Genomic DNA, 23,018 nt, shown 5'->3' on the forward strand with positions numbered 1-23,018 from the left:
CATCCCATTAACTCACTATCAAACATGACGGCATAAAATAACACTAAAATAAGCACGTAACACTGTAGCAGCCACAAAAAACCCCCCAAAAAACCCGTTCTTTATTTTCCTCCAAATGTACGCATCATTCATGTCAAGACATGTTGCACTGTTTGCTTCTTAAATATGCACCAGTGCTATGTGGTGAATGTAGATAACATGCAATGGAAGTCTATCTCTTACAGAAAATCTTTCCTGTAGCTATCTGCCTCAAACCATATCCAGGGAAGTGCTTAAGGACATGGTGTGACTTACTGTCTTATATACATGTACAAATCTTCACTGTGTAGCTGAAAGCTGTGACATTATGGAGGCGGCCATCTTGGGCAACCAGAATTATTCACTTTCTCTGTTATATTTGGTTTCATTCCACTCCCTAGGCTTCGACTCCCAGTGTATGTGGGTGGATTATATTATAGTTCCATTTCTGGTTACACTTAAATGTGTAAATCTGAGCTCTACCTGCTATGTTACATCTTTGTTATTTATTTAAAGGAAAAAGTTATATAACTGTTACATAACTGTGACATAACTGATAGGTGTGAGGAGAATGAGGGTGCTGGAAGCAGGCGTAAGAGAACAAGGTGACATCTTTATTTTGGGTTTCTGCCTGTGCATTTCAGCATGGTAACCTTACCTGAAATATTTAAAATTAAAAAAAAAAAAAAAAACTTGCACTGTCAGGGAAAGTCGCTTTGCTCTGCACCACTGGCTCTCTTTTCGGCATGCGGTCCGTCACTGAAAGACACACAGCAGATACGTAGATTATCGTTGATTAGAGTTGTAAGAATTAGAGTGAGGTTAGTCTTACAAGCCAGACATCAAGCTTTGTGTCACTAGTGAGTCTGGTATATTTCATCAATACAAGATCCGCCTACTTTTACAGGAAGAAGCCATTTTGATGACATGGGAGATGAGCAGCTGTACATACTTTTTCCATAGATTGTTGTCAAAGGTCTTGTTTTCTCGCCAGCAGCGTAGTTTTAAAAATATTGTTTCCCCACTGAAATCCGGCAAACAGAAGTGTGTACACGGACGTGAAGAGAGCCAGTCAGATTGCAGCTTTTAAACTTCCGAAGCTTGTAGCCAGAAAAGTGTTTAAAACATATCAGATGCACCATATTCAATGGGCAGAGTGTCTGAGGCTAGAGTGAGTGAGTGAGATAGACTTTTATTACTTGTTAGCTCCATTACAGTCGTAGCTTCACTGCAAAACCAAAGAAGCAAACGTTAAACGTGTTTTGATTGATCACCTACAATTAGGGTAAGTGGGGAAATTTGAAAAGGAAATGTGATTTCGTTTAAATGATCTCGTTTGGTTCAGTAGCACACAAACAACAGAACCATTTAACCACTTCTTATTAGCATTTTATATTTTGTATTTATATCTTATGAAAATCAATTAAAAATTAACTTTTTGGAAGAAATATTATCTTATTTGGGAAACCACTTTAAAATTTATTAAAACCGACTTCTCAAGAGGGTCGCTATTAGCCTTCAGTAATTTATTTAAAAAAATCTACTGTATGAATAACATTTTCACTTCTTTAAATGGTAGGATGTGCTGCTTAAATAAAAAAAAAAAAAGAGAGAAAATGAGAATGAGAAAATGCCATGTCATGCCACTACCTTTAGCCTAGTACATAATGACCTTTATGATATAACTATTGAAGGTTTCCTCATTAGGCTGTGACCTTATATTGTAACATCATCACACCACCTTCTCTAGATCATGTCCCTCTTACAGGTTTGTCTCCTTTCATGACCTTCTAGCCTTGTTTCACTCGCTGTTCTCCTTTTTATTGCTTTCGCCTGCACAGAACGTCCTCGTCCTCTTGCCAGAAAAACGCTGATTTATATTATTTCCACAGAATGCATTATTCTTTTTTTTCCAGGCCTCATTATAGGTCCTGCTCTCCAGTGCTTCTCATGCCAGCTGCTCTCTCAGGAACCCTCAGTGTGTGTTGAACCAGAGCTGCTATTGTATTGAATATGTATTGCAGTTCTGATCTGTCACTGATGAGGCACTGCTTTGCATTTGCATAAGACGCAGATTCAATATTCAAGTTACACAGTAAACAGCGTAGTAAGCACTGACATCTTATAGACTGATGAACAATATAAAATAATCGCTAATATGACTGGCTAACAGAGCAACAGCAGCAGTACTGCAGGCTCACAACTTTACATTCTTACATATTTACACAGTATTAAGTAAATGCTTTATGGTATGAAATAGACAGGTTTAGAGAACACTTAATCAATAGGTAGTGGATTTACAATAGACTGCATAAGGAATAAAACAGTTAGGGGTGTGCTGTTATAGAAAAATAATCAGTGATGGGCTGGTGTGATGTAACCCGACCCAAAGTGGAGTCACTTTTTCCACCCAGAAGTTGATTATTTTCCTATAACAGCACATCCTGAAGTGTTGTATTCCTCTTATACCACAGCAATTTGCCAACACTTACATTTTTTTTCTTAATTAAAGAATGATGTCATACTTTTATGTGTGTAGAGTTATATTTAATGTTGTGGAAAGTCTGCTAAACAAGTTAGTTCCTTTTGTCTCTTACATTTTAGCAGCTAGAAACAGTCGAACACTTCACAGTTTCTCTTTTTTTCCTCTCTCTATAAATTAATATGACTAAAAATGCAGCTTGTCACAACAGAAACAATGATGTCTTAAGACGAGTGCATTAATATAAACCTGAGATTTGCAGCTGCACCACTGTCAGTCCTGTTGTTATAGAAAATTAATCAACACCTTCTGACTAATTATAATTGCTGTGGTATTAGACTTTAATAAGAATGCTGTAATAAGAAAATAATCAACTTCGGGGTGGTAACAGTAACTCTGTGTTGCGTCAGGCCACATCACACCATCCTGTCGTTGATTATTCTCCTATAACAGCACATCCACAAGTGATTTATTCCACTGTGTCAGTAATGAAAAAAATAAGAACTTTTTTTTTACGTCTTTGTCAGTAGCGCCTTTATTTAGACTGAATGTTTACTTCCCGCTTGTTGCATCTCAAAACACTGGTGTATAAATTAATATTTATATATTTTCCATTTGTTTGTGGATGTGAAGTCAGAGATTGTAGGGCTTAAAAAGAAAAAAATAAGAAAAATAGGAGGACTGATTTCCATTCTAACTCATTTCTCAGTGCTGAAACTTCTTGGCACTGCCTTAGATTTATATTTACATATTCAGCAATACAATTCCAGCACAGAAGATTTTTGCTCTTGGGGCTGAACAGTGGCTTTTCTGGCACTTCTGAGATTTGTCGCCTCGGTTTGTTGGTATGTTTGCACTCTGGCAGATCTGCACTAGCATGACAATTTGTTTTCCATGTAGAGAACAAAGCCCTTATATAACTCTGTCTGGATGAGACCAAATGTCATAAATGTAAATGTGTTCAGTGTAGTGTAGTGGGACTTTGGCCATTAACATTGTCTTGTTCTGTTATGTGTCATACACTGGGGGTTTTTTTTTTTTTTTGGTTTGTGGAAAAATGTTTCAATGTTGATTTGAATGCACCATAGACTGTGAAATACTTTCAGTTGTTCTGGATTAGCATGTGAAACAGCACCGTGTGCTTATCCAGTGGGGTGGCAAATTTAAAATCCAATCCTGTAAATTAAGCCTTTCATTAAAATCAAGCTTTACCAGCAGTACACAAATCATTTAGACCACATGAATCGTCTGTTTAGGCAGTAATTTTTCCAATTATTCATCTTTCATCCGAGTAATCAAAGTCGAATTACTTACCAAAGCAATATGAAACTGCGTGGCAGAGAAATGAAGGAGGCGTGCGGGCACTGCTGGAGGAGGCGGATAAGACGGCGGAGGAGAAGGAGGGTGAAGAGGACGTGTACGAGGCCATGGCTCTGTCTCTTAGCGAGGCCTGGAAAATGTTGGTGAGCCACCTGGAGAAACGGCGCTCACTCCTGCAGCTGGCCTGCCACTTCTACGACCATGCCCTGGAGGTGAGAGAGACAAGCGTGGCATAATTGAGAGGAAATATATTGTTCTTACTTTAATAGGAAAAGAATATCACAGCATAATGTGTAAAATTATCTCGAATGATATTGTAAAAGGCTGAAGAGACAATACAAATGGAGTGAAAAAAGAGGAGTGCAAGTAATTAAAGGCATGTGGTGAAACTATGTCCTTACAAACACTTGCACAGGCCAATTCACAGCAGGCATGTTAGAGATGCACGTTTGACGCAATGCTGTCGTGAAACATCCAGTGCGAATGTCAAGTTCAGAACATTAGCGTCTTTTGTTATCTTGCCAATTAACAAAAAAAGAGACAGACAGAAAAGTGAAAGAGATAATGGAAAAAAGAGAAAGAGAAGGGTGAAAAATACAAAGAGGGACAGCATGATGGAACACTACCAAAAGAGAAAGGGAGAGAGAGAGAGAAAGGATGAGGTGAGTGAAAAAAGAGAGAGAGAGGATGAAGAAAGTGAGAGGGAATGGGGAGGGAGGTAGAGAGAGAGGATGGAGTGAGTGAGAGAATGGTGTGAGTGAGTAAAAGACTCTATCTGTCTGTCTGCTTGTATCTGTCTGTGTCTAGCTATCTATCGATCTATCATTCATTCTGTTTTTCTCTGTATTGTACGTGAAGAATGAAGAAAGTAAGACGGAATAGAGCGAGAGAAAGAGAATATGTATGTCTGATAAGAATGCAGTACAGCAGACTTTCATCATCAGCCATCTCTGCACTATTGTTCTGTTCAGTGTTTGTGTTGCTGCTTTGTGTTTGCTCCACATCTGAACCCAAGGAAGTGTTTGTGTGTGTGTGTGTGTGTGTCAGCTGAGTGCTTAATTTACTTTCAAAATAACAGCTGCTTCCTCTGTTTTTTCTGGGTTTTCTTTTTTTTTTTCTCTCCAAGCCAGTGCTTTGATATTAGTTTTGGGAATTCACACTGAGCTGAATTTAGGCATAAAAGAACAGGGCAGAAATTAAAAGATATGAAGTCCTTTGCGGATTGGACTGAAAAAGGAAACTGATGTTTGATCTTGTGTGTATTTTTATCCAATCAGGACTGGGTGTGCTTTGGGACAAGATTTTAACAAACCTGTAATTACAGTACTGATGACTGTAATAAATGAAACTGTAATAAAAGGTGTTATACCATATCGATGTTTAATCCTCGATTCTGCTTGCTCAATTATTTTATAATAGCAATGTGGACAGTTTTGCAGGTTGTAATTCAGATCACAGGTTTATATTAATTAACTCACTTGTTCAGAGGTGTTATTGTTTCTATTTGCAACAACATTGTAAGGAATTTGGATTCAACAGGTTCTCTGTTCTTGTCTCAGTACAGGGAAACTCGTGAATTCTTGTCAGTGGTTATCACACATACACTACAGATAGAGTGTGCAGAGATTAGACTGAAAAACATTTGAGTATTCCTTTAAAGTTTCTCAATACAGCACCCACCATACACGTGTTAATAGTGAGGGCTTTAATCAGCATGTCGTGTTTATTCATGTCCTCTCTGTGTGACTGTAGTTTGCCGTTAAGATTGATGAAGCAGAGGAGCTGCAGTGTGCTGGACTCAAGCTAAACGGTGACGTGTGTTTAACTGAGCTGAAGCACAAATACAGCAGCCTGAAGAGAGGCGAGTGATCTGATCTCACACACAACTATCTATCTATCTATCTATCTATCTGTCTGTCTGTCTGTCTATCTATCTATCTATCTATCTATCTATCCATCCATCCATCCATGCATCTATCCCTCCACCCATCCATCTATGTCTGTGTCTTTTTGTATATTACATTATCATTCTATTTGTTATCTGTCTGTGTTTTCGTCTGTCTGTTCATTTTTCTATCTATCTATGTGTCAGTGTCTGTTTCTTTTTGTACATTATCACTCTATTCGTCAATCCATGTATTTGTCTGTCTGTTCATTGTCTATCTGTCTGTCTGTTGCTCTGTCTGGCCATTTTTCTGTCTCTATCTATCTATCTATCTATCTATCTATCTATCTATCTGTGCATTACTTTCAGTCTATTTGTTGTCTGCCTATCTATGTATCTGTCTGTCTGTATCTGTCTTATCTGTCTGTCTGCCTGTATCTGTCTATGTGTCTAGCTGTCTATTGATCGATCATTCATTCTGTCTTTCTCTGTATTGCACATTATTGTTCCATTTGATGTCTACTATTCCATCTGTCTGTCTATCTCTCTGTCTGTTGTTCTGTTGTTGACTTTATTGTTCTTCCATTCTGTTTAACTCCTTTCATTTTCTGTCTATTGCATCTGTAGTTGTATCTGCCTTTCTTTTTTTCTTTTTGAAATGAGTAAGGTGGATAGAGAGGTACACTTACACTGATCTCCTGAGTGAACATGACCTCTGACCTGCACTTCACCGTAATGTGTGTGATGAGACTCTTGGCCTCTTTCTCTCCCAGACTCACAGCACTTCCTGTGTTTTATTTCCATGAGATTTCACAGTCAGAGGGAACAGTGTATTATCCACACCACACTGACAGATCAGGCTGTAATGAAGAAGAATTACTACAGCACTAATGGTAGCTTTAGTCATGAAGCTAATGGACTGGGTGTTAGTGGAATAAATCTAATCGTGTCTGTGTGCAGTACACACTAGTAAAAATATAATAGTTTTAACCCTTATTTACACCTGCCATGTGGCATGAAAAAGTCTTTTTCCATAAATAAATAAATATATATATATTTGATGTATGAATATTGACATAAAGATAAGATTATTGGTGCTTTTAAAAAGGATTAATTAATTTCATATATTACACTTCAGTACATTTTTAAAGTGCACCATAAGGACTTAATCCCACTGTGTGAACCTTCAGGGCTGCTGGAGAAGTCCATGCTGGCGCTGAATAAAAGTTACGAGTTGTTGGATTTCCTGAAGAGCTTCGAAGCTGAGGAGGCTCTGAGGTATGGAGGCGGGGCACGTGGTGCTCGCAAGAGCTACAGGAAAGTGGATGGACTGATGGAGCTCCTGCAAGACCGACGCAGGGCAGTTGACCAGGGTATGGCTCAACAAATCCGCAATCAGGAAGTGAATAACAGGATCGCTGAGTGGGAGAGACAGGAACAGGAAGTAAGTGACTTGATAGAAGAGTATACTAGCACTAACTAAACAAATAAAACTTTTGGGAAAATTTTACAAAATGTCATTTTGAAAGATGAAGTGGAATGTCAGATTTTTACACTAGTGTATTCATATTTAATAGGTAGTGTAGTACTGTGATGAAATCCTGCTAGCTGCTAAGCAGTGGCTAGTGAATCAATAAAACCTGATCAAGGACACAGGGAAGTTAAAGAAAGATAATGCATATTTCAGCTGAATCCAGTGTTACATATATAAACCAAACTAATCTATTAGTGTTGTGTATTCACAATAAAAAAGCAAATCCAATCATAAAGCTGTATACCGCTCCTGAGAGTACAGCCAATCTGAAAATCCTCAGAAATCTTCCAGCCTGCAGTTCTTTCAAATTCTGCCCGTCTGACAGTCAAAAATAACTTCACCAACTTCATGCCTATAAAGTGCAAAAAAAAAAATAACCGTATTATTATAATGTTTAAAGAATTAGAATAATGATAAAGAATTAGCTATCAACCTGTTAATAGGTGTCTGTGCTGTAGCTCACTAGTTAACTAGTAAGCTAGTTAGCTAGCAAATAGGGTAAACCAAACACGATGTAAACAGGAAGTGTTCATGATGATTGAATTTGTTGACCAATTCCATTGCCTTTTAAATTTTTGAGTCGATTAAAACTCCTCGCTACTGCACTGTTGGTTCAGTGAGATAGCTCCATGTCTTTCTGAGGAATCAAAATTTATTTTGCTACAATTTGGTCTCCTGTTTGTTCTGAAATGAGGAAGCCTACACAGGGCACTACGAAGAGAAAAAATAGCTATGCAGCTATTTGTAGGGTCGTTGCATTGAATGAATGCTTGGATATTAACAATTTGCTCTTTTTTATTACCAGTAATGCTGAAGACTTAAATTAAACATCTAAAAAATTGAATAAAAATTTGGGTACCTAAGACTTTGGCGCAGTACCGTACATTTCTAGGGATAAGTTAGAAAACCTGTAAGATGGAGAGAAAAAAAAACATTACAGTCTGAAAAGTACAGTGCAGAAGGATGAATTAAATCCTGATGAAAATAATTTTAAATTTTAACCAATGTACAGTAACAGGAAAACCGACACCGACCAAAAATTCTCATAAATGTTAATTTGCAATTTGAAAATTAATGGATGTTGAGCTGTGTGAAGATCTCATTGGCTAGTAACTCGTAGAAAAAAAGTTGAGAGTGTTTATTTTTATATTATACACAGGACATCTCACATCTCACATGCCCAATCAATGAAAGACAAATGGAAACATTAATTATGCATAAAATAGCATAAATGGCATTACACATACTTTAACCATAGATTGTTGTTCCACTGAAGGAAATAGTGTACAATCCAGTCATGTAAATTGCAAACACAAAGCAAAACAACTAAAATGCAAAGCTGTGTTACTACAATATTGAGTTCTGCTCACAATGTTAAATCTTTTCTCTTTTAAATGTTTATTTCTCCTGCCATCTCAGGGAGATTCCCTCTGCTCTTTGCTGCCTCTTGAGGATCTGTGCCTCGAACTCTCGAAAGCTGTTCGCAGTTTATAAAAGTCCTGTAATTGTTTACTCTCTTATCCACTTTGCCATGCAGGTAACACGCTGGTTTAAGGAAAATGCAGACCCGTTCTTGGAAAGGAATCAGCTGGGCTCATCCCTGTCTGAAAGTGAGGAGTTACTGCAAGAGCATAAAGAATTTGAACTCAAAGCCAAGGTAGGACTTCTTTTATAAGGGCTTTTACAAGCACTACAGAAATACAGATGAGGAATATAACTGTCCCTGGCTGAAACTCTTTTCATTTCATTCTTTTCACTCTTTTCATCTGTTACATCCTGGAACTGAAATGGACTTGACTAGTATTATATATCACAAATCTGCAAAAATTTATTGCATTTATTGAATTTACTGAAGTAGATGAAAAATAAATATCACTAAAATGATGTACATTTTAGTAAAAGTCGTGATTGAATAAGTGTTCACCCCATTGATGTGAAACCCCTAAATTAGCTCTGGTACAATGTTCTGGATTACTTTATAAAGGTTTTTTAAAAAATATCCCAAACTTGGAATATTCCACAGAGCTCCATTAAATATATTATTTTAAAAAAAATGGAAAGAAGAAGGCACAACTGCAACTGCCTAAAGGAGACCATCCACCAAATGTCAGTGACAGGATAAAGAGGGGATTAGTCAGAGAAGCAACCAAGAGATCACGGGTAACTCTGAAGGAGCTGGAGAAATCCACAGCTCAGATGGGAGAAGCTGTTCACAGGAGAACTCTTTACAAAGCTGGGCTTTATGAAAGAGTGGGAAGCAAGTGAAATCCTTTTTGAAGTTGTAGACGTAACAAAATATATATACATGTGGAAAATGTTCTCTGGTCTGATGAAACCAAAATTGAACTTTGGGCCTTGGTACAAAACCCTGAGAATGAGCAGTGAGAAGCCCTGCAGTGAAGCATGGTGGTGGTTGCATCGTGTTGAGTTACCCTTAGTCTCTTGGTTGCCGCTCTGACTACATTACTATTTAAAACTTGATGTAAAAGCTGACCGAATCAATAAATCAATTGACTATTGTACAGTTTGTAGATATTTTATCGTTGATTGTGCTGAAAATATTAAATCCAGTTTGCCCGTGGTGACTCTCCAATACTAATACCTGATGTGTATAAATGCTCTGTGCAGCAAAGGACCCTTATGGTTGAGCGACTTCTCCAGCAGGCATCTGAGCTTCTTTCCTTAAGCGATCATGCGAAGCTTGACTCCATCTCAGAGAAAAGTCAGAATCTGCTCAAGACAAACGAGCAGTTCTGGGATCTGATGATGTGCCGACTGGGACAGCTGCATGAGAGCAACGGCTTCTTCAGCAGCGCTAATAAAGTACGTGATGGAGGCAGTAAAACGCAGCTAATGGCTCTGATGACTTGGTTGATTGAGCTTGTGGTGCAGTATGCTTAGATCCTCAAATTAAAGAGACTGTAAGTCTCATGGTGAAGAAAAAATAATCCCACTTTATGCTTCCTCAATTATTTAACTGAATATATCCAATTAATAATGAATTCCTTTGATTTAGTAATACATTAATTTAGCAATTAATTCCCTTACTTTAAGTAATTTGTTGCTTCATGTTAATAATTTAGCTCCAAAAATTGATCTCCTCAGTTGATTCCAGCAGGATGCGAGTATGGAGATGTAACTAAATAGCAAGTTATTACCTTTTTTCAATCAAAATTAGCTATTTAAGTCACAATATTACAGATTCTTTTATCACTTTAATCCACTTAGAATTTTCCTCCCCATTGTCTTATTCTTTCTCTCTCTTGTTTTCTTTTCTTTCTTTTTTTTTAATATTCTCGCTTGTATTCATTCTGGTTTGCTGCAAATCATGTTTGGTTTGTTGATGGGTGCATGTTCTGTTTTATTTAAATTTTCTAATACTTTACTTTTGTTCTTTTTTTTCTTTCTCCTTCTCATAAGAGTGGCTTTAATAGTTTAAAAAAACAAAACAAACAAAAAAAACTTGTTTTTCTAAGGACCTAATATGATAGCTGAGCTATAATGTAAGTGGATAACAATTTTATGTGAATTTATTAAGTTAAGGGTTGAGATTACTAATTTTAGAGAGTGGATCACTAAGGGAATCAATTGTCAGTTTAACAGAGCATAATTTAGCATAATTAATTTAATTTAATTTAATGCGGCGAGAAATGAAAAAGTGAGGAAACATGATTTTAAATCGCCATGAGCCCTATGGACTGTATAATAACTAAACTGGACTGTTTTCTTTGATGGTCTACTGCAATATTATTCAACTACTAAGCATGTCCCATATTTGCTGCCTCTTTGTGGTTTTCAGGCATTTGAAATCCTGGGAACCATTGAGAGCACCATAAAGGGTCTGAGGACTCAGACTGTGCCGTTGACCGAGCTGGCTAAGAAGCACGAAGAGCTGCATCGTAGTGTTAAAGATGCAGCTGCTGAACCTCTTCAACGAGGACAGCTCATACTTCAGAAGCTCAGTCCACAGAGGTGAGACATTCAAGAGCTGGTGCTTCAACAGTTTAATGCAGTTACAGTATATGCTCCTAAAAAATGAAGCCACTCAAAAAGGTGATACCAGAGAACACCACATTTTTTAGATTCCTAAAATTAAATATATTAGAGAAGTTTCTTAAAAGTGATTCCATTCTCCACAGAATTTTTTGATCCATGTTTCTTCAGCCATATTTTTTGTTGTCACAATAAACTGAATAATTATTTTTCCACCCAAAGATCCTTTTATGTAGTGCATTTATGGTATTGCTGCCTCAAAGCTACACACTCCCCGTCTCTGTGTGGGTTTCTCCTGGGTTCTCTGGTTTCCTTCCACCTCCCAAAAACATGCATTGGTGCATTGGCTGTTCTAAATTGCCACTAGGTGTGAATGTGTATGCATGGTGCCTTGCGATGGACAAAGGTCCCATCAGGGGTATATTCCCACCTCATGCCCAGTGTTCCTGGGATATTCTCCGGATCCACCACGGCCCTGATCAGGGTAAACATAATTTCTTCATCTGTCTAAAGATGAATGGATAATTTTTTTTTTGTTCTCTGTGACACTCACACAAATGGCTAAAAATCGGCCAATCAAAAGGCTCCTAAATGTTTCTATATTTTTAACAGTAATACTCTTACATGCTTCAGTAGGATTTGATTTGGTGGGCTTAGTCAGTGTAGCTTGCAAATTATACCTCAATACATCTGTGCCTGTCAAAGCTTTGTTCAAAACAAAAAGCAGAAAGTATAAAGTTATTTGTCCCAACCTTTGGTCCATCCGCCTGTTAAATCTTTATTATCACTATAAATAAACTGCTATTCTTTATTTTTCATTAGTTGGGAAATGGTCTAGATGGGATAAATGTCATAAATTTGTATTTTGTCTCTGCATTGTTTGATTTTTCTCTAGTTACTACACAAATAAAAGTTACAGTTATACTTAGCTTGGATGTTTTTATGGCAGTGCCCAAGTAGGAGGTGTGCAAAGGATGCTGAGATACATCAGAGAACGGGTGGATGGGCTGAGCGAGCAGTGTCACGCCTATAGGGAACTTGCTGGGAAGAAACAGCAATTGCTGACCTCCTTTGATGACCTGGAGGAAAAGGTACAAAAGAAAGAGATTTCACTTTTATCAGCAAAGCTTTCCTGAATCATATACTCAGTGATCCAGTGCTGTTTTTAACATTCTCCTTACAACTCAAAAGTGCACATCACCTGTCATATGACGGTGTGCAGTCGATCATCTCTAAAAGCATAATATAGTAGAGCTAATTTTCTTAAAAAAAAAAATTTAAAAAAATTGTATTAGAAGGTTATGTCTAAGTGAGGAATCTCTAAGCCATATTTCCTCTGAAGTGCGTGTTTTCGTACTAAATACGAATAGCAAAGTTGTCACCTCATGATTGTGACCGCTGTGTGACCTTAGTCTTCTGGGCCTTCTCGTCAAGCCAAGTGACACTGGTGGACCTCCACTCTGCCGTAAATCCATGGTAACACAAGTAACCTTCTGTCCAACTTCCTTTTGTTCTATACTGCTAGGGTGAGTTCCTTCACAACTAGTAGTATCCAGACAATAACAGACAGCATTCATAAAATGGGTGATACCATAATTTATGAAGAATGAAAGTTACTCAAAGTGTTGATGCTGCTGTGCTACAGGATAATATAGTATATGTATTGTTCATATAATTTATTTATGTTTGGAAAATGAAAAAGGAATCAGACGGAATAAACCAACCTACCTGTCTGCCTGGATTTGAAAAGGAATTGCAATTTTCATGTGAAATTGGAGCAAGCTTATTGATTCATGAAGCAGTGCTGGAAGGAATTGATCTTTGCCAAGGGCTGTGCAGCTAACTGCAATTTGTTGCCAGTCATTTTGCCCCAGGCACACTTTTTGCTTTTTAAACAAAAACAATGTATTTCACGCTACTTTTCTGAGCTGGAACTCAGTACAAAAAAATTATGATGGCCAAAATGTTTTGTTCCATTCCAGATGGTAATTCTTCTGGCTGCCAGTAAATTTGGCTAAGCCAATGACTGGCAATGATTGCTATTTTGTGAATATTAGAAAACAAGGTGAGCGAAGCAGAGCTACACTTTTGATCACACTGGCTGTTTTTCTAATATGCTTTTCTCTCCAGATCTACAGCTGGATTAAGAGCAGTAATGGTGTCTTATCCAGTAGTACAGAGCCTGGTTCCTCACTCTCCGAGGCCGAGGAAGTGCTCAACAAACACCTGGCGCTATCCACACATACACAGGTGAGCTTAATTTTATACACGTATAAACACAGATGAGACTAACTCCATACGAAAACAGTGCTCTGGCAGTTTGTTGCAAAAGAAGATTAAGTTGCTTCCTAATGGTTAAGTGGTTTTGCCAGTGGCTATTGGGGTTCATGTTAATGCCAATGAAGATAGCTGTTAAACGCAATCCTGGACCCACATATCTTGCTGTAGTTGGGGCATGTGAGATTTGCTGGATGGTTCAGAGTGACATTGTCTATGTTGACATTTTGCTGTTCATTGTTCTCTTCATTTCTAATAATATCTTAAAGTGTTCTTTGGACAACAACTTCTGACCAGTAGGTTTCCTGTAGGCTGTCTGTCTGGAGCTCTCTGTAGAGTACTTGGCATGGGAGAGACCTTGAATAAACATGGCCCACCTAATGATGTTGACTCTAAGCTAGAATTGCCTCTATACTCATTGATGTAGTTCACTGGAGGATGTATTTCCAGGTAATGCCAAGGATGCGTTCTAGACATCAAGGGGTTTGATGTGGCATCAAGGTGTCTGATGTGCCACCAATAGATTGTCTATGTTGCAGAGCCATATTTCAGCATTGCCACACAAACACCTTGGTAGACAGCAACTTTTCTTGAGATCCTTTCAGTTATATTTATTGATTTGTGGTATCCAAAGTGAATTAGGATTGAAACAGGATACAACCCAAGAAACTAAAGGTTATGTGTTTTGCTCTAGGCCTTACCAGTGGTTCTTTGGCAGTCCTAGGATTCAGGGTTATCTTTGAATCCCTATGCCAGAACATTAATGACTGACAACCCCTACTCATTTCTTAAATTGCTATTCTCAAGGACTTGGAAGCACAGTCTAACAAATTCTAGCATATGTCAATAGCTGTGCTGCAAGCTTAGATATTTTCATCAAGAAGGCAGGTAGGCAGGTGCAAGGTAGCAGACTGGTGGACTGTCTTAAAGAGGCTGTACCTGTGTTGATTAGTTCTGGAAGTATGGTAGATAGTAGACCTCTCTTGGACTATGACCTGAGAGTGACCTCTTGGAAAGAAGGGTTGTTGCTGCAGGGTTTAAAGGTTAAACATCAGTGGACACAACACACATCGCTGCTTCACCATTGCGTTCACTGAGAACAGAGTATCTGCAGACCACCTCCTCTGTCAGATGCCTGTGTGGGACTGTTTCACGTTCCTGCTAAATGTGGGTTGATCTCCAAACTCCCCAGTATGGGCTGTACGATTTGCTGGATAACAATGTTGAAAGCTTTAGTGAGGCTGATATAGAGATCCTTGTTTTGTTTCCTGCATTTCTCATGAATTTCAACAAAGATCATGTTTAGTGTGCTTCAGCCTTTCTTAAAGGTGCACTTTGTCTCTATTGTGATATAATCACTTCACAAAAGAGCAGTGATATGCCATGGCCTGATGTTGACAAACACAACACCGACTTACTGTCGCATATATACATATAGTACGTACATATGTGCGCACACATGTACAATGGAACAGCGACTTCTGCCTGATTCTTGTGATGAAGTTCTTTTATTGCCTTTAGTTAGAGGTATCAGAAACCAGAAAAAACATACACAAGGTTTAATGGCTCAGAAATGCAATCGGAAAAGAGGCAAGACTTCACAATGAGCTGATGAAAAACAGTGAGTAAAAGAGGAAGTGATGAGTAACAAGTGGCATAGTATTTTGGTGATTTTACCAAAAGCATAAGCTGTTGTCTCCCATTCATTCAATGCAATTCCCTGCTATTTTTATTAACCCTTAGGTGTGTTATTCTCTTGTAGCGTGTTGTGGCAGAGTCAGACGCCACTGAGGAAATGATTAAGGAACTGAGGAAGCTGGAGTCCTCTGAGGCAGTTGAGCTCTCCAACCGGGCCTCTGTGCTGAGAGAGCAGCTAAAGACACTGCAGAGGAACATCTCCACATGCCTGGAGAGCCTCAGGAGCTACGTTAGCTTTTTATATTCTGCCAAGGAGGTGCTTATTCACATTTAGTCAATTTGCCACTGTTATGCCTCCATTTCTAAGAATATCTGGCTGGAAGAATGAAGTGATCAATGTATAAAGTTTTTGTATGAAAGAAATGGTGTAGTTGTACATAACGGCAGTAAAACATTTTCCTGGGTTTTCAATTCAATTATGTAAAATGATATATGCAGTTTTATTTCCTCATACAACAATGTTCATTTATTTTTATGTTGCCATGGTGTTAATATCCTCTCCCAGGTTGAAGATTTGGTTAAGAGGTTGTTGGATTGCTATAAGAAAAGACCAGAAGCAGAGGAGGAAAATGAGGAAACAGGCCCTGCCATGAAGGAAGAAATGGATGCAAGATGGCAGTTGTTCTTACAGAAGTTCCTCTCCATGCAGGACCAGGGCAACAACTTTATCAACTCCTCTACCATGGTACACTGAATACATTTCCATTTCTTCTTTTGGAAGATGTTAGCCATTAATCTGGATTAACCTATACACACTATTGTCAAAGTTACAAATAATACAGCTGAGTTGAAGAAGACTGACAAGCAGAAGTAATAAACATATCGGTGAGAAACAATGGATATCAGTCATCTGGACTTCTGGATCTGTTGCTGTCTTTGCTGCCTAAGCCTTAGTGTTGTCATTTACTCTGTTGCCTGCTGCTGGTTACAGGTGAGCGAGACTCTGAGTCTGAATGTCAAAGCAGCAGTTAATGTTGTGGAAAAGACCACAGACAATCTGAGCAGGAAGAAAGCCGAGCTCACAGACCTGTGGACGTCATCGCAGCTCCATTACAGTCAACTGAAGTCTGTGAAGAAGCAGTGGAAAAAATTCAAGGATCAACTTAAAAAGGTAACATGGAAAAAAAACACTGGACTTGTTTGATGTAAACTGTGATGACAGGTGGAAATGTTTGGGCTCGAGAGGTACATTAGTAATGGGATCTGTGATTTGCTTACAGGTTGTGCATGAACTGAAGGTCCTGGAGGGAATTCTTGCTCCAGCATCCAAAGTTGACCTGGGAAATGATCTTCAGAGTGTGTCTAAGCTGCAAGAGAGCTTCAGCTCCACCAAGCCACAGTTTCTGGTATGTGCAGGGTTGGAAATCTTTACACACCTCATGATGTGATTAGATTCAGGCCAGAATAAAAATATTCAGTGACTCTTGCTTTGTTTATGCGTCTCAACACCAGGCTTAACTCTCAAAAACCAAAGTATTCATTTTATGCATGTGTTTTTTTTTTGTTTGTTTGTTTTTTACACTCTTAATATTAAAGTATGATGTATGATGGCGTGAAAGTGCAAAGCACATTAACAAACCAAAAACACAACAACAAATCAGAACACACAAGAGCACAACAAAAAAAACACAACAACAAATCAGAAACAACATAACAAATACATCAACTTTAACACGAATCAGAAATGGGAGGTCATTATTGCACATCCCATACTCATTGCTGATTGGCTACAGTGTGTGTCAGTCAGAGAGATGGCAGAAACTGGAGAGATAGACCTGGAGGATATTTACAGAAAGAGGAAATATGAGCCTAAATGAATCTACTGATCCTTTTATTCATGCTTATTTTTATCAGGAGCTTACTTTTATCATATTAGTATGATGTTATTTTAGATACACTGCCAATGTCGCACAGCATTAATATGAGCATCCGAATGCTTAAAAGCTAAAGGAAGCCTAAAGGAAGCCGGGTTGTTCAGAAGACCAAATTATTCCTTACTGTAATTGTATAAGTGACTTTGCATTAAAAATTTTCACTAGTCGAACTATACAACAGACTGAAAAAGTTGCAGTTCTGCAGTTCTTTCTCCATTTCTTACCTAATTTAGTTGAAACACACACACATAGGAATGTTAGTAATTTAGTCTGATGCAAGACTCAGAATATCAGTACTTTCCTATCACAAATGTGTAGAGACCTGGGAAAACCCTGCACTTGGTAAACTTTCAACCATTTTTACTATATATAGTTCTGAAAACTACAGATCTTCCTGAACTTATCTTAGTAAGTCAAATGCTGTTGAATATGGGCAAATTCAACTAGTATTTCTTTTTACTAGATTAACCCATTCCTAGTATTTTTACTTATTTCAAAGATTTTATCAAGAAAGAAGCAAAATTATCTACCAATAGAATAAGACTATTTTAAACTTGAAATTTATAAACATGTCTTAATAACAGGCTTATTGGCCTTATATTTGTTATATAATAATCTCATGATGAGAAATATTAGATAACCATTCCTTTGATATCTTCACTTGCTTGTTTCTCATTTGCATGTATCTCAATCCCAAGGAAAGTTCTAGCGTTTTAAAAACTGGTTATTTCTGACTGTGGTGCAGGAGCATCACAGACATTTTGACAATCAGTATGTGATTACAAACTGAACTGATTAGGCTTATGTCCACTTGATCAAAGTATGACATCCGCTGTGTGAGGAAATCACACTTATAGAGGATTTCGACATCTGTAGACAGATCTTTGCAAGAAGATAGCCAAGGGCAAGATTAAAAAGTAAATAAAAACATTTCCACTTCATTTTGGTGAAAAATATTATGATTTCCTAAAGTACAGGTGTCAAAAACTTTGATTCAGGCACAAGAACATCTGATGGGTTTTTGCAGACCACCATAAAAATGTGAACTGCTGAAATATCTAGTGTATTTACTTGTTAAAAGTAATACAAGTAAAGATATAAATAGTGTTTTAAACAATTGTTGTAATATTATAACTGAGAGTATGTTATATATGAGACTCCAATTTTTTTTATTGGAAATGTTTTTGCTTTTTAATTTATCATCTCTACATATTCAATGCAAAATTTATTTTCCTATCATTATATTCTCATTTATATTCTCTCCATTTATGCAAGATAGATTATTATGTCTTGCTTAACTTTTATCCTAGCAACTGAACGCAGAAGTAGAGTTCCTGCTTAAGACATCGGAGTTGCTGTCGGTGAAAGGAATCCCAATGAAAGAGAAAAACGAGAGGGTCAGCGAGCTTCTCCTGGTGCACCAGCGTGTGAGGGATAAAATCCGCGAGTACGAGAGCGTTCTAAGCATGGCCGTCAAATTCCATCAAGTTTATCAAGAGGTAATGGCACGGTTCATCGATCTCCCACAGTTTTCCATTAGTGTCAGCTAACAGCAGCGCTAAACAGAATATACTTACATGCCATCAAGAGTATTACAAAAGGCAGCAAAAACACTGTTACAGTGTCTTTCAGAGCCTCAGACAGGTTTATTGATTTCAGGAAAAATGTTCGGAGAAAGAAAATACTCCGCTGTGTCCGACATCACTGAGGGCTGATAAATCAATCCTAAACGGTGTATTTGATTCTTAAAGTCTGCTTCAATTCAATACTACACACAGGCACTTTTTATGAAGGTATCCTAAGAACATAAGCTATTCTCTAAATCTAGGTAGAGTCCAAAGTTTCCTAAATACTAACTACTTCTGTTGAGCACAAAAAGATTAGCGAGATCACTACTTTTATTCTCCCAGCTAACCAAGTCTAAATCTACTGTAATGCAATTTTTTTTTCTAATCAAATATTTAGTGTTACTAAATATTTATATATTCAGTACTATAAATATTTTATAGTTAAATATTATATATATAATACTCAAACTATTCAAGCTATAAAGTTAATATCTACAACCCATGTCTATTTTTTCTGTGTCTAATGTTCTGTCGTGATTACTGCACTTCCAGTGAAGCTTTTCAGTCATCTAAGGAGTTGTGACATATGTGTGTAGGTCTGCCAAAATCGAACATATAGCATAATTGTTGAACTTTTTATATTAATTGATCTTAAATATGTAATCAGTATGTGAAATGGGCTGTACAATTAAACTTGTAATGGGCTTTAGAAGGGAGAAAGCTCCTCCTGTTTTGAATCAGTAGTAGTGTGTGTTTTGGTGTGTTTAGAATTATAAAACCAGATTTTTCTGATCCTCAGCTGGATACCCTGTTAAAGGCTGAGCTGCTGAAGGGATCGAGTGACCCGACTCAGGCCAGGATCCAGCTCAGCCAGCACCAGGAGCGACAGAACCACGTCCGGCACCTTTACAAACTGGCCATCTCCCTGGCAGCTGATATCACCAGCACTGTCCAGCAACCGGTGAGATGTGGACATGAACTTTGTTTGAGGAAAGAATTTGAGTAATTTAATTAATAGTCAGTAGTCAAAGTGCTTTGGTCTGGCTTTCACTGGGAGCTGATATCATGAGCACCATCTGGTGAAGAACTGGAAGTGATTTCACAACTCTTCCAGCCACAGGAGTCCCAGGCTGTTACACCATTCATTACACCAACATGCAGTATAGTTCATATTCAGTTATTCCAATGACTTATATGTCTCATGCTCTATCTCTATCACTACACTGAGATGCTAAGTTTATTGGTGATTTGTTCATGTTTCTGGGCATTTGTTTTTTTAGATTACAAAATCATTTTTGATGATGTTAACCTTCAAAAAAATTTTATTTTGCTAAGAATGAACGACTACTAGGAGTCAGTTAGCCCTTTATAATCAATCCTTATTAGCTTTTCAATTTTTTTATTAGCATTCGAATTTTTAGGTTAACCTTTCTCAGGGTTTTATAAATATGAACTTTATACTGTAGTACTGTGCATTGCACCTTTATGATTGAATAGGCTTGATATTTTTAAAAATCTGTCAATACATTTACATATTTTGAACGAACCTTTCTGACATTTTCTGATTAAAGTCTAAATGGGTGTTTATAGGTGTATATTTTATTGTTGTCTCTCTGGCTTCAGCAAACGTTGGTGTTCTCAGTTCAGGAGAAGATGGAGCGGCTGCATCAGAGCAGTGTGATCTGGGCCGCTCAGGCCAGCCGGGCTGAGGAGAACCTGATGAGCAACATGCACTACTGTGCGTTTAAAGAGGAGATCAGTGAGGTGAGGAGATCCGCATTTATACAAACCTGCCATTCCTTAATCTGCTTCAATCCAGTTTTGGATCAACTACTCATCTATGGAGTAATGATCAGTAACTAGAGGCCAACTGGATCAAGTCAATCACCGGTTTGAATCCTGGGACTGACTTCCTGGTTTGGTCATAGATATTGCTTGTTTTCTTGTTTAGGCTGCCAATAATACATAACCCTTAATGTAGTGGCTAGTTTTTAAGTCACTGATACTCCAGACTTTTGCCATACTTCTTTTTCCTGCAGACAGAGAAGTAAACATGCTAGTCAAAATAGGTCACAGTTAGAAAACCGTGGATCTACGAACCCTATTTATCACCATGTATCATCTGGTACTGCAAAAAAAACATCTCAGCAAGTAAAAATATCCTGAATATATTAAAATGTGTCTAGTATTTCATATTATAAGTTTACAATATTTCTAGACATTTTTACTCATTTCAAGCTGGCAGCTTATTTTGCTTCTTTCAAGAAACAAATGTTTAAATTTAGCTAAAGTGTCTGCCAATAGAATAAGAAAATATAAAGCTTGTAATAAGTAAAAATGTCTAGAAATAGGGTTTAGTAATCTTATATTTGGTTTTGGTAATTGTATAATATGAAATACTAGATAAATTGATTTATATATTCAAGATATTTTCACTTGCTAAGATGTTATTTTTTGCAGTGTGACCACTCCTTACAGCCCAGAATGACAGGTTTCACTTTGACATGAATCAATAAATTATAAGGTAAATATCTCAGCTCTGGACTTGTGCTGGAGCTTCAGGGGTTTGTTCCACTGTCTCGCTGCCCCTGAGTTATTTATAAAGTGTTTCTGTTTAGTCTGTAGGCTGTGAGGCTTTTTCTGTCCCAGCTCTGGTGGTGGGATTCTGCCATTTGTCCTTCAACACTCTGGAGAGGAATGACGACTTCCTCTTTATCAGTCGCTTATCAATCCTCCAAAAATAATCCAAAGCCTGAGGTTATATTAAAAACCTACAAAAAAAACACCAACACACAGTCACCTTCCTTTCTCCTACTCTAAACTGCATATCAAGAAAAATATATTATAATTAAAATATTATTTAAAAAATCAACAGAAATTCCTTATAGTTCCTCATTCTTGTGATAAATTATGTAGCTTGTGATATGATATTATATGTACAGACTGAAAATATATGAATGAAATATATCATTACAATTGTATGTGGGTCATTCTACATACAGTAAGTGGCGCTTTATTCAGGTTTGATAAAGACATTTTTAATTCTTTTATCTTTGTGTTGGACAGTAAATAAAATTTAAAAATTGATTATGTACATACTAAAAGATTTTGATGCATTTTTACAATTTTACATCCTTTCAATCAAAACTGAAATTTTGTTATATGCAGGAAAAAAATGTCATAACAATAATAATCATATATTTCATTTTCTTTCTTTTTTTCTAAAAAAAAGAACATTCTAGTCACAACTTAAAAATATTATTATTTTAATACTTTTTTTTTTTTTTTTTTAAATCTTTGGAGGGTGCTGTTTTGCACACGTCTGTACAATGACCCATATATCACAGGTGCTCAATCTCTTATCTTGTCTTGGAACAACCTTAATCAGTTGTTCCAACCCTTATGAGCTCTAGATTTTCTCAGTCAGATCTGCTCAGAGTAAATAAATGGACTGGCTGAGGATTGAAAACTTCTGGTGTATATACACATTTATATCCGCAGTTGTACATTTATAAATGTGTATATTTGTCTCCCTCTTGTGGGGGATGTCTAAGGTTTTTTTTTATATAGTTTGTCAGTGTTTATGGGAAAAGTTTGGCTCACATGCAGAGATTCTCACAGCTCTTAATCTGTCTTTGTTTTTACCCACTAATCCACTGCAAGATGTTGATCAGACACTGCAGGAAAACAGACTGCCTTCTTCACTGTAACTAGGGTTCATACAGTATCATATCCCTTGAGAAGTCTGTGAAGGTGAGAAGTGCCACACATGTTACTCTAGTACCCTAGAAACTGTTCTGCAAGGAACAGGAATGTAATTTAATTGACATTTGCGTTTTAAATTCTCTTTTGGTTATAATTGAGTGAAAAAATAAATTCAAAAGCTTAACTTTCATTTCAAAGGTAATGCAAACCTTTGCACTCAGTTGTATGCTTGGAGGCTATAGCAAGTTTTGCCTTTAGCTGTATTTTTTTAAAACATCATTTTAGCATACTTTATTTTAATTATATTTTGTTTATAATAACTTTGGCAAGGTCAGCACAATATTTAGTGTAGGAGTCCCTCCTATGCTGGTTAAATTATACATTTCATGAGAGATGCATTTCATTCATTTATTGATATAGAATGAAAAATAAAGTAGTAGTATTAGTACTATTAAACTACTACCTAGATCCATGTTATTCTCGTTATGTCCAGTAGAGAGCGGTGATGTCACCACCAGGTCACATGACATTAGGGAATTTATATTAATCATGCTCTGGATTAGTCTTAGAGCTTTATAATAAAGCCAAGGGATAGAAGTGTGTCTGTTTTGCCCCCAGATCTATTTATATATCTGTATCCAGTGTGTGTGTAGTTGACATGTTG

At 37.2% G+C, this 23,018-nt stretch overlaps 1 protein-coding gene across 12 annotated transcripts in view; it reads left to right on the forward strand.

The window, feature by feature from the left end:
• ccdc141 (coiled-coil domain containing 141) overlaps positions 1 to 23,018 on the forward strand; it is a 51,537-nt gene that overhangs the window by 4,787 nt on the left and 23,732 nt on the right. For 4 of the 12 annotated variants that reach the window (XM_053234075.1, XM_053234082.1, XM_053234073.1 and 1 more), the window contains 15 exons: positions 3,820 to 4,032; positions 5,573 to 5,681; positions 6,896 to 7,149; positions 8,777 to 8,896; positions 9,868 to 10,062; positions 11,039 to 11,211; positions 12,182 to 12,323; positions 13,363 to 13,482; positions 15,272 to 15,463; positions 15,713 to 15,892; positions 16,139 to 16,318; positions 16,428 to 16,553; positions 18,392 to 18,580; positions 19,449 to 19,610; positions 20,273 to 20,413. In XM_053234075.1, coding sequence (XP_053090050.1) covers positions 3,820 to 4,032; positions 5,573 to 5,681; positions 6,896 to 7,149; positions 8,777 to 8,896; positions 9,868 to 10,062; positions 11,039 to 11,211; positions 12,182 to 12,323; positions 13,363 to 13,482; positions 15,272 to 15,463; positions 15,713 to 15,892; positions 16,139 to 16,318; positions 16,428 to 16,553; positions 18,392 to 18,580; positions 19,449 to 19,610; positions 20,273 to 20,413 — 2,496 coding nt within the window. Of the gene's footprint in view, positions 1 to 1,934; positions 3,346 to 3,819; positions 4,033 to 5,572; positions 5,682 to 6,895; positions 7,150 to 8,776; positions 8,897 to 9,867; positions 10,063 to 11,038; positions 11,212 to 12,181; positions 12,324 to 13,362; positions 13,483 to 15,271; positions 15,464 to 15,712; positions 15,893 to 16,138; positions 16,319 to 16,427; positions 16,554 to 18,391; positions 18,581 to 19,448; positions 19,611 to 20,272; positions 20,414 to 23,018 lie in introns of all 12 variants that reach the window. The other 8 variants (XM_053234074.1, XM_026912576.3, XM_053234079.1 and 5 more) reach the window with 6 other exon arrangements.

The sequence above is a fragment of the Pangasianodon hypophthalmus genome, chromosome 5, assembly GCF_027358585.1.
Source record: "Pangasianodon hypophthalmus isolate fPanHyp1 chromosome 5, fPanHyp1.pri, whole genome shotgun sequence".
NCBI lineage: Eukaryota > Metazoa > Chordata > Actinopteri > Siluriformes > Pangasiidae > Pangasianodon > Pangasianodon hypophthalmus.